Genomic DNA, 17478 nt, shown 5'->3' with positions numbered 1-17478 from the left:
TTTGTGAGATAGTATATTATAACCATCCACTCGTAGAGACTGTCCTTCGTTTTAAAAGTCGTCTTCCATTAGTCACAAGATCGGATGCAAATCTGGTGATATCCACTATGAAGATTAAGATTAGAAAAAACACCAACACTTGTCGTCAAGTCTAGCATATCTATCAAGCCAAGGAATGGGGAAGCAATACTTAACTATGATTTTATTAATAGTTTGGTTGTCCACACATATTCGCTAACTCCCATCCTTCTCGAGGGTAGGGAGGGCTGACACAATGCATGAGTTATTTCCATCTTGATTTGCTCGTCGCAATACTCAAGGTTGTCATGGTAGTAGGGGTCATCCTCATTATTGCAGTAATAATAGAAGTTCCTGGCTTGAGAACACTATTAGAGAAGTGCCCTCTCTCGCCATAGCCGTGTAGTCAACATCTTGCCAATTTTGCTTGAGGGGTGGGTGTTCCGTATCCATTATGATATGACGGTAAAGGTTGATACGTATAGGCAATGTCTGTGACTGTTACACGATATAGGAGTGAAATGGGATAGTTGATTTTTTTTTAACTGTGTCAGCTGTTACGGGGCATAACGACCATTACCCTCGTAACAGTTGAAAAATAACCACTTCTTTTTTCTATATAAATCCATTTTTCCTTTTTTTTTTCCCTCCAACTTTTCTCATTCCAAAAACTTTCCTACATTTTACAATAGATTTCGACCACTCATAATATAGCTTTTAGGATTAAAATAGTAAATTGAAGTGATTTGGGTTAATAGAAGCTCTGAGGGCCATTTTTTCAAAAAATTGAAAAAGTGGTATGCATTTTTTTCTTCTAATTTCTATTTTTAATGCTTGATTGTGATGTGTAAATATTAGAGATACATAACTATGTTCATAAATTCATCAGACAATCCAATACAACACTCTCACCAAAGAGTGGACCGTTACACTACCATAAACATGTTTAAATTAAAAAATAAAATAAATACAGATTTGAAATATTTACATTATTTTGGATTTTCTAGATATTTTTCTAAATTTTTTTGAACTGTTATGGTGGTCGTAACGGTCGTTGTGCTCCCGCATCAGTCATTATGATCAATACTCGTATCGGTAACGGTGGTGACTGTTACGACCACCGTTATCGATACAAAATACCTTGTCATTTGGATTTGGAGCTCACCCTTTGGTGTCATGCCCTTGCAGCGTTGGCAGCCTTTGTCATGAATTCTATGGTGGACAACATTGGAAGGTTTGTGGTTGTGTTATTGGCAAAGTTTGCATTTGTGGGCATGACAAAAAAAGGGTAAGGAAGTGGTCAACAACCTTGCATTGGAGTCTAGTTAAAATATGGATTTGGACCTTTCCTCACAGAAGGCTCCCTGGCTGGACAGCCAAAACATTAGAGAGTTTGCTACCACAATTATTACTCAACTTGTCGAGCCTTCTGATGAACATTGTTGACCGATTCGAAATCATGCACGACCATCTCAATATGTAACCCGACCGATAGTGGTTAGCCATTACACGGTTGGTCCCTGCAATCTTACAATGAACAATAAGCTTATTCAACTTCTCGGTGCAGCCATCCACATATAAAGTTTCTTGTTTGAATGCGAGGAGCTCCTGGAGAAGGGTATCAATGTAATTTGAAGGCAAATACCTACTTTCCAGCATTCTAGGCGACAGGCGACACCCAGATCCATAGCTCAACTAGCAGACTAAGTGGAGATACCTCGTTTCAACACTTGAGGTCTTGGTATCTATCCCTAGTGGGGGTGGCTAACATGGAGTGTGTGTATTGACATGGGTGTGTACTAAGAAGCTAACCATATTTAAATAAAATAAAAGAAAAGAAAAACCACACCTTGCGATAGCAGTGCGTTTCATGATGAGATTGTTGTTGTTGATGCTTCACCACTAGATTCTTGTTGTGTGCTTCAGCTTGAATTTGACAAGGGCCACTTTTTGAACATTGTCTATGTCGTATCATGCAAAATAATGCTCAAGCGTTGTAATCCAATCGACAAAAGCCTTTGCATCAAGACGACATATGAAGTCCGAAACTTTCTTGGTGATATCATCTTTCTAGGGTGTTTCTATCAAGTTGTCATGAGCCTTCTTTGCAAAGAGTTGCATGAAGTCATAAATAGACTTTGAGGACCAGTACAATTTTGATTCACCGAAGGTTCTAGCTAAAACGTGGTTGTAGATTTAGGTTACCATGAGGATCTTTGGTGGGGTCAGGTTGCTCTACATGTTGTTCTCTTCATAACTGGTTAATAACAGATTTCAAGTAGGCTATCCTTGCGAATAGCTCGCTTATACAGTTGTCTTGCTATTGATTGGTAAGCTTTACTCGATAGATGTGACCACTACAGGTAGACATCATATCAGGGGAGCAACGAATGCAAAACAATGGATGGAATACCTGGGCTAATTATTAGCTTTTAATTGGTTGGAGTAAGTAATGGACAGAAATATGGTGGTTTTTGGGCTAGAATAGAGGACTGTTAGTGAGTTGGGATTTTGGCTTTTAATGGATTGGAATAGGGGAAGAATTTGGACTGTTAATGGGCTGTATTCTGGCCTTTAATGGGCTGGAATAGGGGGTTGGATTTGGACTTGTTAATGGGCTGGATTTATGGGCTTTTAATGGGCTATAATAGGGGTTGGATTTGGACCATTAATGGGCTAGATTTCCAGGCTTTTAATGGGGTGGAATAGGGGCTTGATTGGACTGTTAATGGTCTGGATTTTTTGGCCATTAATTGGCTGGAATAAGGCTGGATTTCTGGGCTTTTAATGAGCTGGAATAGGGGTTGGATTTGGACGGTTAATGGGCTGGAGTTGGACTGTCAATGGGCTGAAATAGGGGCTGGAGTTGGACTATTAATGGGCTGGATTTCATGTCTCTTAATGGGTTGGAATAGGGGATGGAGTCGGACTGTTAATGGAGTGAATGAGAAGAAGTTTAGGACTGGTTTAAGAAGGTAAATGGCAAGTAAAGGTAAAGATTGCACTAAGAAATGTAAATGACTGGTAAAGATAAGGACTATAATAAGGAATGTAAATGGCTGATAATTGAAAAGATGGTTAAAAAAATGGTTTGGTTTGGTATGTGACGATTTTTTCTACTAACTTCATTATTTATAGCATTAGATCGAACACCTGGATTCTTCCCATGTTCTGACAATTGCTAAAACCGCTTTAGCAATACTTGCTTTTCAATTGGACATGTGGGCTTTGTAAAAGAAGAAAAGGTGAAGGAGGTAGGAGTATAGATGCAATGCAAAAAAAGAAAAAAGAGAGTAAAGGAAAAGCTGCAGATTTTATGATTCAACAATCTAGCAGCAGAATAATGTGATCTGAATGCAAATTCAGGTAGAACTAATAGAAACTAATGATTGGATCAAGAAAAAAAGGGATGATCGAATCACCGTTGTTGATCTTGAACTTCAATTTAGCTGTCAAAACCCGCTTTGATACCAATTTAGCATAGCCTAACGCAACCGATTGAATGGGGAAGGAACTGCCCAATGTAGGCTCCTTCAAGCTAAGCTTAATGCAAAAATCACAACTAAATCTAGAATTCATTGAATTCAAAAATGCCTTGAGAATACTCATGTGAGGCCCTTAAATAAGCTTCTTCGACGTATAAGAAATGAAAGTTTCTTAGTGTCATTGACAACTAAGGATTTATTACAAAAATAGAAGATTAATCAAACAAAGATGCTAGATAGATAAGAAATATCTAATGGGACAACTAAGTATTTATTACAAAAATAGAAGATTAATCAAACAAAGATGCTAGATAGATAAGAAATATCTAATGGGATTCTATTGCATGGCTGGGTGATTGGATTATGTTGCCTGATTAGGAGGTTTGTGCTTCCTTTCTGATGGGCCAATTGTGGGGCTCGTGCTTGGGCCTAATGGACAAGCTTGGCCTCTCCCATGGGTCCTGGGTCCAGTTGATGTGGTTCGACCTGCATCACAAATCACGACGTCATTCATCTAAATTTAATTTCAAGATTTTCTTATAATTACTTGGTAAAATGATGTCAAATCCCAGGGGACATGTGTTAGTGGAATGAGTCTCATAGAGTGCATGAGTTTCGGGCTGATTTAGGGGCATTTGAGTGGTCCTCCAAGTCTGCGACACTATTTATCTCAATTTAATTTCAGTTTTTTATAAAATTACTTAAGGGAATGATTTCAAATGCTTAGGGATGTGCATTAGTGGGACGACTGACCAAGTTAATAAAATCTTCAGACAGGCCGAGACAACATTCTTAACAAAGAGTGAACCGTTACACGATCATAAACATGTTCAAAATCACAAAAGAACACATATTTGAAATCTCTCAATATTTCAGATTTTCCAACATTTGTTTTGGTTTTTTTTTTTCAAAGTGTAATGGGCTTTTACGCACTAGGCCATTATGCCCACCGTTGCCATTACAGAATACCTTGGGCACGCACAATGAATTGGTTCAATGGAATATACACACCATGGTGGGCCCGAGACCTAAACCTGCAATTGGTGTCCCCTCCCCATTGTTTCCAGTGGTGTGGCCAAATTGACTTGTGGAACAGGACGTTTTTTGGCCCTAAGACCTAACATCAGGCTGTTGTCCTAATGGTTGGGGTGGATGACAAACACTTTTTTATTGATGAGCTGTGTTGTACACCATCATGGATCAGAATTCTCTACATGTACGCAGTGGGCAAAACACCTGATCTCATGGGGCCCACTGTATTGTATGTCTAGCTCACAAATAAATCAACTTAAGCCATCCAAATTATGGGCTCCAGATTAGATGTATCATGAACTAAGAAATGTGTTTATCAGATTATCTGGTTACCTGATTGGTAGACATATATTGGACGGTTGATAATGAATGGTGGTCCTATTTCTACAACACAAAGGTGAGGACAATGGGTTCTATAATTGTAGACAATTTACTTTGCATTAATGTATGTCAAGTGTACCATTTCAAAGTGCTTGCTATCAAGCATCATATGCTGCCAGGTACCAAATTCCTCTGGCCTTTTGGTTGATCAAATTGGAGAAGAACATCCAAGTAACAATATATGTGAGGTAGTTTTGCATGAGAACTGAGCAATTCATCAGGCAGGGTACAACGTAAAGATGCCATGGACAAAAAATAATGTTGGTTGGATGGTCAGGAAGATCAAGCTTTGTATAAGAAAAAAATGAGCTTTTAGAGAAAAGTCCCACAATCCAAATTCAATGTACATGTGTGGCTTACTTGATGAGTGTGATAACCTGATTTTTTTTTTATATGGCATGTTTCTGCACCTTACCCGATGATTGGCCCAGCTCTTTGACACGTTGTACGCACATAGATCTAACACATGTTCAACCTCCCTCAGATTCTATCTGCCCTTTAGTGCATAAAGGGTCTTGGAAATGTCTCCAAGTTGTTTCTGGAAATAGCTCTATTTTCATCAGGGATTTTGGATAAGCAATTAATTAATTATTCTAACCAAACACATCTAAGTCATATAAAATTGATTCTGGGAATTAGAGACACCTAAAAATGCTTAAAATAGTAATGCCAGACAGGTCCTTAGTTTATTTTGATATGTATTTCATTTTATGAGATAGTAAATGGCTAATTGGGATAATGATTGTTTTATTCAATGTTAGTTAGCCATTAGTCAGCTATGTTGCATATGTGTGTTATATCTTATCATTTCATCTTAGTATGGTGGTTCAACACACTATTCATTGACCTTAACATATATCTAGATGGTATTTTTTTGTTGAGAACTGAAAAAGAAAAGTTTTGCATCTGTTATAGCCAAGGTATTAAAAAACGGTTATGTAATGGCCATTATGTAACGGTAAGGTGGGAACTGTTATGTCTTATGGGGCTGTAACGACCATTACAGAAAAATGGCCCGTAACAGTTGTTACGGGGTTGATACAGGGTCTATGCAGTTTTTTATTTTTTTAAAAAAATGGCCATAACACCGTGATAATATCTTGGTTATAACCATGATCAAAGTCTATGATGTATCAGATGTGATTGGGAAATTATCATTGAAGTTCTCATCAAAAGGCCATTATTGGTTAGATATTGCTATCAAGATATTAAACTATAAATTGTTGTAAACATCCTTGTAGAAATATCTGAAAGGTGAACAATCGTTGGGACGTGGGAGTGAGATGAAGGGGATTGGTAGAGATTCCCTTCGAAATTATGTAACTCTAAAATTTCAATTCTCCTGGAAGGAATCATGGTGATCAATTTGTTCAAAATTTTTACTGTGGGGATTATGAGGATTGACTCATACTAAGAGAGAATTCATGAGGTATGGGACTGTAGAGAAGTGAAAAGTGTGTGTATATATGTATTCCAGTGGTTAGGTGGAGTACCATATGCAGGGCCATTTGAGATTGGTGGAATCCTCTTTTCTACTGTGGAAATGAAATCATTTTCCTTAGATGTGAAACAAAATCAACTCTGGAAATCAATTTCCATTTCCACCATTTTCCACTTCCTAAAAATAGGATTTTTTCCATTTCACTTATCATTAGTGCATATACAAAAAACTACCTACTTTAAAGTTTTTCCAAATAAATGCTCCCATTTTAGATATATGGTTGAAAAAGCAGCTACTTTGACTTTGATTGACGGATAGTTAATGAAATCAAGATTTTCTTATAATTACTTGGTAAAATGATGTCAAATCCCAGGGGATATGTGTTAGTGGGATGAGTCTCATAGAGTGCATGAGTTTCGGGCTGATTTAGGGGCATTTGAGTGGTCCTCCAAGTCTGCGACACTATTTATCTCAATTTAATTTCAGTTTTTTATAAAATTACTTAAGGGAATGATTTCAAATGCTTAGGGATGTGCATTAGTGGGACGACTGCCGTAACAACCTAATTTGGGGTCAATCGAAGCCTACCAAGTTAATAAAATCTTCAGACAGGCCGAGACAACATTCTTAACAAAGAGTGAACCGTTACACGATCATAAACATGTTCAAAATCACAAAAGAACACATATTTGAAATCTCTCAATATTTCAGATTTGCCAACATTTGTTTTGGTTTTTTTTTTTCAAAGTGTAATGGGCTTTTACGCACTAGGCCATTATGCCCACCGTTGCCATTACGGAATACCTTGGGCACGCACGATGAATTGGTTCAATGGAATATACACACCATGGTGGGCCCGAGACATAACCTACAATTGGTGTCCCCTCCCCATTGTTTCCAGTGGTGTGGCCAAATTCACTTGTGGAACAGGACGTTTTTTGGCCCTAAGACCTAACATCAGGCTGTTGTCCTAATGGTTGGGGTGGATGACAAACACTTTTTATTGATGAGCTGTGTTGTACACCATCATGGACCAGAATTCTCTACATGTACGCAGTGGGCAAAACACCTGATCTCATGGGGCCCACTGTATTGTATGTCTAGCTCACAAATAAATCAACTTAAGCCATCCAAATTATGGGCTCCTGATTAGATGTATCATGAACTAAGAAATGCGTTTATCAGATTATCTGGTTACCTGATTGGTAGACATATATTGGACGGTTGATAATGAATGGTGGTCCTATTTCTACAACACAAAGGTGAGGACAATGGGTTCTATAATTGTAGACAATTTACTTTGCATTAATGTATGTCAAGTGTACCATTTCAAAGTGCTTGCTATCAAGCATCATATGCTGCCAGGTACCAAATTCCTCTGGCCTTTTGGTTGATCAAATTGGAGAAGAACATCCAAGTAACAATATATGTGAGGTAGTTTTGCATGAGAACTGAGCAATTCATCAGGCAGGGTACAACGTAAAGATGCCATGGACCAAAAATAATGTTGGTCTGATGGTCCGGAAGATCAAGCTTTGTATAAGAAAAAAATGAGCTTTTAGAGAAAAGTCCCACAATCCAAATTCAATGTACATGTGTGGCTTACTTGATGAGTGTGATAACCTGATTTTTTTTTATTTTTTTATTTTTATTTTTTTTTTATGGCATGTTTCTGCACCTTACCCGATGATTGGCCCAGCTCTTTGACACATTATACGCACATAGATCTAACACATGTTCAACCTCCCTCAGATTCTATCTGCCCTTTAGTGCATAAAGGGTCTTGGAAATGTCTCCAAGTTGTTTCTGGAAATAGCTCTATTTTCATCAGGGATTTTGGATAAGCAATTAATTAATTACTCTAACCAAACACATCTAAGTCATATAAAATTGATTCTGGGAATTAGAGACGCCTAAAAATGCTTAAAGTAATGCCAGACAGGTCCTTAGTTTATTTTGATATGTATTTCATTTTATGGGATAGTAAATGGCTAATTGGGATAATGATTGTTTTATTCAATGTTAGTTAGCCATTACTCAGCTATGTTGCATGTGTGTGTTATATCTTATCATTTCATCTTAGTATGGTGGTTCGACACACTATTCATTGACCTTAACATATATCTAGATGGTATTTTTTTGTTGAGAAATGAAAAAGAAAAGTTTTGCATCTGTTATAGCCAAGGTATTAAAAAACGGTTATGTAATGGCCATTATGTAACAGTAAGGTGGGAACTGTTATGTCTTATGGGGCTGTAACGACCATTACAGAAAAATGGCCCGTAACAGTTGTTACGGGGTTGATACAGGGTCTATGCAGTTTTTTATTTTTTTTTAAAAAATGGCCGTAACACCATAATAATATCTTGGTTATAACCATGATCAAAGTCTATGATGTATCAGATGTGATTGGGAAATTATCATTGAAGTTCTCATCAAAAGGCCATTATTGGTTAGATATTGCTATCAAGATATTAAACTATAAATTGTTGTAAACATCCTTGTAGAAATATCTGAAAGGTGAACAATCATTGGGACGTGGGAGTGAGATGAAGGGGATTGGTAGAGATTCCCTTCGAAATTATGTAACTCTAAAATTTCAATTCTCCTGGAAGGAATCACGGTGATCAATTTGTTCAAAATTTTTACTGTGGGGATTATGAGGATTGACTCATACTAAGAGAGAATTCATGAGGTATGGGACTGTAGAGAAGTGAAAAGTGTGTGTATATATGTATTCCAGTGGTTAGGTGGAGTACCATATGCAGGGCCATTTGAGATTGATGGAATCCTCTTTTCTACTGTGGAAATGAAATCATTTTCCTTAGATGTGACGTTCTCTGCTGAAAACAAAATCAACTTTGGAAATCAATTTCCATTTCCACCATTTTCCACTTCCTAAAAATAGGATTTTTTCCATTTCACTTATCATTAGTGCATATACAAAAAACTACCTACTTTTAAAGTTTTTCCAAATAAATGCTCCCATTTTAGATATATGGTTGAAAAAGCAGCTACTTTGACTTTGATTGACGGATAGTTAATGAAAAGAGCTTTTAGTAGCCTAAAAAATGGTTTTGCCCATTTTGAACATAGTTTCCACTATTTTACCATTGTTTCACTTGGTGGACACGAGCTTGGGTAAGCCAAAGTTTGGTGGGGCCCATTGTAATGTCCTTCTCACATCAACTCTGCCCACAAGTTTCTCGAGCTCATGATATGACATGAGCCTAAAAACCAGGCAAATCCAAAACTTAGTAAGCCACATCGTAGGAAATAGTGGGATTGAAAGCATACCATTGAAACTTTATTTGGGCCCACAAAAGTTTCAAATGGGCTTATATTTGTGTTTTCCTTTCATCCCTGTGGGCATCACCTAATGAATGGTTGGATGCAACATAGAGATGGTGGGTCCCATGAAGGTATCAACAATGGGCGTTTCCATCCCCTACTTTGTCCTTTGGTATGGCCCACCTTAGTTTTGGATCTACCTAGTTTTTCTTACCATGAGCTCATGAAACTAATGGACAAAGTGGACGTCACAAAGAAATCACCATGGACCTTGTGAAGGTAACGGTGGGTGTTTCCATCTACCAACCGTTTCTTGTGGTGTGGCCCACTTGAACTTTGGATCTGCCTAGGTTTGGGCTCACGTCCTACCATGAGTTGGCAAAACTAATGGATGGAGTGGATGGCGCAAGGAACTCACACTGTGCCCCACAGAGCTTTGGGTTAGATGTTGTCCATGTAACATGCAACATGTGTGGTTGTGGTAGATGACATTTAACAAAGAGTTTGCTAGGTAGGGTTAGTTGAAAGGGCTTTTAGCATGGTCTTTTTAGTCATTTAAAAAAAGTACCATGCTTTATATTTGTGGATTTCTAACGATGAGCACTTCACTAACAACTTAAAGGTGATCATTTATTTGGAAAAACTTTAAAAATAGGTGGTTTTTTGTATATACACTAAATGATAGGCGGTAATATGGAAAAATTCCCCCCAACAAAAAGAAAAGAAAAGAAAACCTAGGAAATGGAGATTTCCATGTTTTTTTGAAGAGAAACCTCACTTTTAACTTTGACCTTTACTCATTTCCAACTCACGTGTGCTAAAAGAAATAGGTTTAGTTGGATTCTTTTCAACATATTCCCTTTGATGTGACGTTTACCTCTCCCAAATCTACCTTTTGGATTCCACTAATCCAAACTAGTCTTAATAAAAGTGTGGAGAGGAGGGCGTGGAAAACAGATGCATGCATATGCTTATTCACTTATTTCTCTACCGTGATGAAGTTGGAAGGGGAGAAGGTGATTGAGTAGGAAAACATGGAGACTATTGCAGACAAACATTTGGGCAAAATAAGCCAAGTACGGTATGCAATGTAGGAGGGGGTAAAGCTAGGAGCAGGCACAAAGCTATATCAGAATACAACCCATGGACAACAGTGTTGCAGAGGATGATGGAAACATGGTACAATGGAGGAAGGTGATATAGCATAAGAACCAAAAGTTGAAGTGAGCAAAGATGTGAAGAAGAGCACTGAGGTAAGAAATTTGGGAAGCAAAGCAGCTTAGGAGACATTGTAGTCATTTGAAATTTGGACAATTTGGTGGAAGAAGATTGTTGGGTGGGAATGCTCCTAGACACGGTTTAGTCAAAGGAAGCAGCGAATGTGAAGAAATGGGTGTTTACTGCACTCTATGGTCCAAACAATTTAGGGGTGAAACAACTTTTAGGTTGAGTTGGATGGTGTGGGAAACAGAACGACAATACAGCGGCGAGGGGATTTTATCGACATTCATTTCTTGATGGATTATTATTATTATTATTATTTTTTTTTTGGGGGGGTGGGGGTGGTTTCGACTCTATATCATCGTCTAATGAGCTCATTGACTGCCTGTTGAGTAGAGTGAAATTCAGTTAGTTTAATAACTAAACCAATCCAGTTTCAACTAGACTAGATAGGTTTTTGGTGATGGTGGATTGGGAAGAGTAAGGATTTCTCAGCAAGGATTGGCAAGGCCCAGTGTAGAGCACTATCCAATCTTGCTTGTGTCTAAAGTTGTGTCTTGGGGGCCAATCCCATTTCGCTTCAAGTTAATGTGGCTTGAAAAGAAATATTTCATTGAACCTCTCAAAAAAATTGTGAATAAATTAAGAGAATCGTGGGGTTTGTTCAGAGTGGAAGGTTGGGTGGGCCGTTGTCTTATGATAAAATTCAAGTTGTGATAAATGAAATTGAAACAATCATATAAAAGAGTCTTTTTGAAGTGTTAGAGGAAGGAAAAGCTATGATACTGGAGAAGATTCAAGATATTGACGAGGGAACATAGAAACAATGGGTTGCCAGGGATGTGGCTCTGGAGATTTGGGATGGAAGTAGATATAACCTTTTGAAGAAAGTTATGGCATGCAAATATGGCAGGAGGATGGTATATACTAAATCATCATCTCAATATATAGAGTTCAGTGCTGTGGAAGACAGTGCTCAAAATAGATGATTTCTCTAAAGTGGTTGTCGGGAAGTTAGGTGATCGAAATTGCCTAGTTTTTCGGAAGGCGTATTCTGTAAGAATGTTCCTCTCATGCATTTATAGATTGTTTCGTGGTTGAACAAGAGTCAATGATGGCTCAGGTTTGCTCTTTGGGAAGTTGTGAAGTTGTGTGGCATCCAACATGTAGGAGGGCTCTCAACGATGAAGAGATCGAAGAATGCATGCCTTGTGGAAGTAGATATTATCCAACCTTGGAAGTAAAAGATGAGCAGCAATGGTGTGTAGAAAGTGGGAGTTCATCTGTCACTATTCAATGGTGTTAGGATCATAGGAAGGCAGGAGAAGGCTCTGACTACGTGTAAAGGGTATTAGCCAGGTTGGTGGATAGGGACAAGATCTGAACCATTAAATTTGCAAGGAGCATAAATTTGATCATCAACAATATTTGTATTATTTGCCTTAGTAACAAGGTGGCAGTTGATCATTTATTTCTCCGTTCTGAGTTTGTTGGATGTTTTGGGTGGGGGGAGCATTTGGCTTGTGTTAAACTGGGTGATGCCAGCCTGACATAATTTCTTTTAGTTATGGGGTGGGTTGCATGGAGGGATCCGAAAAAAGAGTACTGCAGTACTTTGGACAATTTGGAAGGAAAGAAATTTACAAAATCTTTTGTGAGGTACCTCGAAAGAGGATGCTTTGTAAGGGTTTGGGAAAGAATTGTAGGTCCGGCAAGGGGCTAAAGAATTGGGGGTTGCCTCGGTGCCTTGCCTGTTTGATGTTTTATCTCTCATTTGTTCATTTTTTTTCCCCCTTTTAATACATATTAGTTAGGAAATTCGTTATAGTGTGTTTGAATCTGTAGAAAATGGTGATTTTCACTGAAAGTTCTGAAAGTTTTTGCTGGATGTATTCGTTTTCCATTTGTAGGCTCCTGGGGGGCTGATGCTGCCCTCTTTTAGGATGATATCTCATTCTCATCATCCATTTTTGTTTGGTTTGTAAAGCTGTTTTTGCTCCTTTGGTTTCTTTCTTTAATAAATATTCAGTTTCCATTTAAAAAAAAATTGCAATTAGAAAATGAATTGAACTGCCTGTTTGCTTTGGTAAATGAATTGGCAGCCACTGTAAGTTAAGTTTTGTTGATGGCTGGAAATTAAGAGAATCTACCTTGTGATTGCAGGCACGAGAAATCTGGCAATGAGCAATTTGTGACTGAACTTAGCAAATGGATCTTCCATGAAAGGGGTCATCTTAAGGTGACTCAATCTAACCTTCTACAATATTACAATGCTCAGATTCACAAGCAACTTGGCAAGGCAATTAATTGAGATTCGTGAAGAATTTAGTAAAATTGGGAATTTTCCTCTAACAATAGAACTATAATATTTTTTTCTTTAGTTTCTTTGAATTATCTTTTTATTATTGTCTATATAATGTGTGTATTATATGGCCACAAATCGCAAATTACTTATGAATTATTCAATAATTCTCGAATCAGTTTGGGATACTTCTTCATCTTTTATTTTGGAATAGTTTGCTAACAATTCATGATTTCTTTTCTCAAGAAACCTTCCATTTCATATCATTAAAACCAGATGTGACGTCGAAAGCATAGATTTATTATTGTTAGTTTTTGGACAAAAAGATGCATTCCAGTTATTATTAGAATTAATTGGAATTTCTGCAGCTGTAGCATGTGATTTCTGCGCTTGTTTTTGAGAAACTGAAACTATTTCAAACTCGTAACATTGTGGTGATAACTATTGTTTTCAATGTCTAGGCTGTTAATGTCAAGCACCACAAGGCAGGAGAAACTGCAGAACCAGCCATGTACAGGATCAATGATGATTTGGTAAGTGACTCACAGTAAATTACAAACAATTGTCAAAGGCTGTTTTGTAAACCAATAAAATGAAACTAAGTATATGTTTAATCCATGGTTCTATAGCCTAGTTTCTGAGTGAAACTGAGACTGTCTTGGTTGAGTGAAGGCTTAAAGTGGCCTGATAATAACTGAAATACACAGAGTTGGGATGAAACTGACTTGGCTTGTTCAGGACTGGAACTGAGATGACTTGGACAAGTCAACTTGGTTTCATCAATATTTGAAACCATTTTTTAATGTAATGTATCGTTGACCTCCTGATTCATTTCATCTGGATCTACTGCTGATACATAAAGTAAATATCATCAACATTTTACTACCTAAAGAATAGTAGAAAAAGTGGTTGAGTACTGAAGGTAGATGGAATCTGAGAGAGAAGAGGGAAAGTTTGATATATAGATTTTCTTCTTTATTTTGAAATGAAAATGATAAGTTTTGATAATTGCATATTATGAAAAATAACGACAAATGCCAATACTGTGACAAGAGTGTTATTGTCTTTGTTTAATATAATCGTTGCTCCAAAATCTGTCATACACTGGCTAATACATACTATGATAGAAAGAAAAATGAAAAACTTATTTGTTTCTTGCTTATGGCTTAAATCTTGCTGAAGGAATACTCTGTTGAAATCTACGAGTGGTCTGGAAAAAGCTGGAAACCATACGTGGCTGATGATGTCCAAGTTCAGTTCTATATGATGAGCCCCTACGTATTGAAAACCTTATCCAATGATCAAAAGGTATATTCTATCCCAATGTTTGCAATTTGTAACTGCATGTGAACTTTCTGGTCTTTGTATATATAAACTGTTTTGCATGCTTATGTTGTTGCAGGGCCTGTATTCTACTGCATTCAGGGTTCCTGATGTTTATGGTGTCTTCCAATTCAAGGTTGAGTACCAAAGGCTTGGATACACGGGCTTATCTCTTTCTAAGCAGGTACATTTCCTTGTAATTTTGCTTTTATGTGAGCTAAAGAATGGTAATCTTTGACGACTCAGAGAAGTCAATTTGGCAAAGTCAATGAAAGACACTCCCATTATTTGAGCGGAGCTAATTTCTGACAAAGTTGGTTGAGTAAATGCTTGCTAATTTTTTAATGAACTGAAATCATAGTTTTAAAATTCAAAAACCCAACTCAACTTGAAACTATATCTACATTGTAATATTTAATAATTTAAAATTTAAAAATATTGTAGATTCTTTGCGAGTTGAGTCGAGTTTTCAGGAGTTGAGTCAACATTTTTAATTCAGTCATATCAATTGAGTTTTTTTCCGACTCTTGTAAAGTCTGATTGAATCAAGTTCGAGTCATTTTTTAAAATTGTTTTTTGTTTTTGGTTTTTTGAGTTTTCAAACATAGCTGGAAATGGATATTTCAATTTCCAATTGGAACAAAAATTTGTGAGTCCATAAAAATCAGCTGAGTTGAATTGTAAATCAATCATTATATTTGCTTGAAATGGCTGGGTCAACGAAAAGCTTGCCAATTTTATTGAAGAACCAGTTAAAGGCACTCAGGCAAGTGAATCGAGTCTGGCTCAGCACCATGTCTGAATAACTGTGGGTTGATCATATTTCAACTTGATCTATAACATATCCTTGTAGAACATCTTTTTTTGGTTCTGTTTTTCTATTCATTTATTTTCTTCCATACTTACCATTCGAGGCCCTTTTAATGTTTGTTCTACTAACGAATATTCAAAATGCAGATTCCTGTCCGGCCTTTCAGACACAATGAGTATGAGAGGTTCATAACGGCAGCTTTTCCATACTATGGAGCATCATTTAGCACGGTGAGGATGCCTTTTTATTAGTTCAAAAAAAAACAAACATTTCCATTACCTATTATATATATCCACAAATATTTTTTTTTCTCTCTCTAACATTTAATTAACCATGGATGATTGCATTGCAGATGGCAGGGTTCTTTATTTTCACCATTGCCTATCTATACAACAAACAATCGTAAGCTAGTTAGTATTTTCTTTTTTGAGAATGCCTGTTGAGCATTGTTTTTGAATGTTTTGACTAATGAAATCACAACCAGTTATCAATGCAATTTCAAAGACGGGTTCTTAATCAAATGTCTTCATCCTTCATTTCATCTTCAGTCCTGTATTTCTCATCGTATCCAGCCTCATTGCTTGATCCTTCTAGTTGGTTTTGGTTCTCTTTAACCTTATGGCATATCTTCCAAATTTCTCAATGAGAGCTGGTAAGGTGTCTGAATGATGTTGTTTGATTTGCAAGTAAAGCGAAGTCAGTTTTGGACAGGGTGTTTATTTTGGGTTTTATGTGCGAAATGTTGAGGTGGGCTGTATAACATCTGTTTGTCTGCCTTTGTTGATCATTTGATTGGAAGGTACTTGTCTTTTCATCACCAGGGGTGCAGCTTTGCTGCATTCAAGGGATTCAGGTGGAGGAATGGGTAAGAAACACTTGGAATAGGAATATGTTACTTGATGAGGTATCTGTTGCAAATAGAAAGCTGTGTGAATGTTGATAATGAAGAAGAAAAACAGCGCTGCCTTGGGGAAAATTAAGTGTTGCTTTGACCATCGCTTGGATGGAGGTTTGTGGTTATGTAATGAACAAAATGCCCGTTTGCTTCCAGAAGTGCAATTAAGCAACCATGAATTTGTGGTCATGTAATTGACTAGAATGCCCTTTTGTATTTTTTAACTAGTGTACTGAAAACTGTTGTTGAGCAATCTGCAAAAAAATTGCAAGTTATGCTGAAGTCCATGCACTTGCATGTGTGGTCAATACGGCATCCCGCCAATACATGGGGTGGACTCTCTGCCATGTAGAGAACCTATAGTCTAAAGATTAGCTAGTTGATACCAGGGTTAGGTTGGGCTGGGTTGGGTTGGGTTAACTTGAAGAATCTATTGAGTCTATTTGGGTCCACTTGGTATTTAATAACTAAATTATTAATAATATTTAAAATAGAGGCCTCAAGTCCAACTGATTGGACCATAACTTACTATCCATCCAAATAATAATAATAATAATAACTGTCCGCCCATCAGGTAAGTTACAACCTTTAATATGCATGTGGTATCCAACCGGTCCTTCAGGTTTTAATATAATGAGGATTGCCTTGTAAAAGTATCTGCCACACATCCACTAGACCAAACTTGTATTTGGTTATTTATTAATGGCTAGACTTTTTGTATCGTTTGGCCCATCTGATGAGTGGGGGGTGGGGGTTGTGACTTTTGAAAATTTTGAACCTCATGGTGGGGTCCACCTATTAGAAGGTTATTTTGCACCAGCATGATAGGTTAGAAGTTACTCACCAGGTGGACTATAAATTGTAGTCTTAACTGGTTGGACTTAGAGCTTCTCATTTAAATAGTCATAAACATTTATCAATATGAGGCTTGCTTGTGATTAAGCAACCGATTTTTGGGCCAGGTCATGTAGGTAGTGGAGCCTGCCTGATATACACAGCCTGGATGTGGTAGCTTGTTGGGGAGGTGCCTATGGGCTTTTCAAAGCCTTGTGTGAAAGGCCACGGAGTTTCCTGTTATTTTTCGTGGGTTGATAATGTAGTCTTTAACTTCTGGGGGCCGTGGGTCCACGGGATATTAGGAAGATGGTTGCATTAAAAAGGCAGATGATTATAAGTTTAAGAAAATAAAGAAAAAGAAGAAGAAGAAGCTGCGACCAAATCAAAAGCAGATTTTCAAGTCCCCACACCGGAAAACTGGACGAAGGCCGACCTCCTCCC

At 37.4% G+C, this 17478-nt stretch overlaps 1 protein-coding gene across 1 annotated transcript in view; it reads left to right on the top strand.

The window, feature by feature from the left end:
- The window catches only part of LOC131229881 (dolichyl-diphosphooligosaccharide--protein glycosyltransferase 48 kDa subunit), a 34984-nt gene extending 18969 nt beyond the window's left edge, over nucleotides 1–16015 (top strand). Inside the window, exons 8-13 of the mRNA XM_058225929.1 lie at nucleotides 13033–13108; nucleotides 13633–13704; nucleotides 14354–14479; nucleotides 14574–14678; nucleotides 15452–15535; nucleotides 15658–16015. Coding sequence (XP_058081912.1) covers nucleotides 13033–13108; nucleotides 13633–13704; nucleotides 14354–14479; nucleotides 14574–14678; nucleotides 15452–15535; nucleotides 15658–15711 — 517 coding nt within the window. The 3' untranslated portion in view covers nucleotides 15712–16015. The remainder of the gene's footprint in view (nucleotides 1–13032; nucleotides 13109–13632; nucleotides 13705–14353; nucleotides 14480–14573; nucleotides 14679–15451; nucleotides 15536–15657) is intronic.
- Nucleotides 16016–17478: the final 1463 nt, after the last annotated feature.

Source organism: Magnolia sinica, chromosome 16 (assembly GCF_029962835.1).
Source record: "Magnolia sinica isolate HGM2019 chromosome 16, MsV1, whole genome shotgun sequence".
NCBI lineage: Eukaryota > Viridiplantae > Streptophyta > Magnoliopsida > Magnoliales > Magnoliaceae > Magnolia > Magnolia sinica.
Note: the sequence above shows the minus strand (reverse complement) of the source record. Positions and strands in the feature narration are given on the sequence as shown.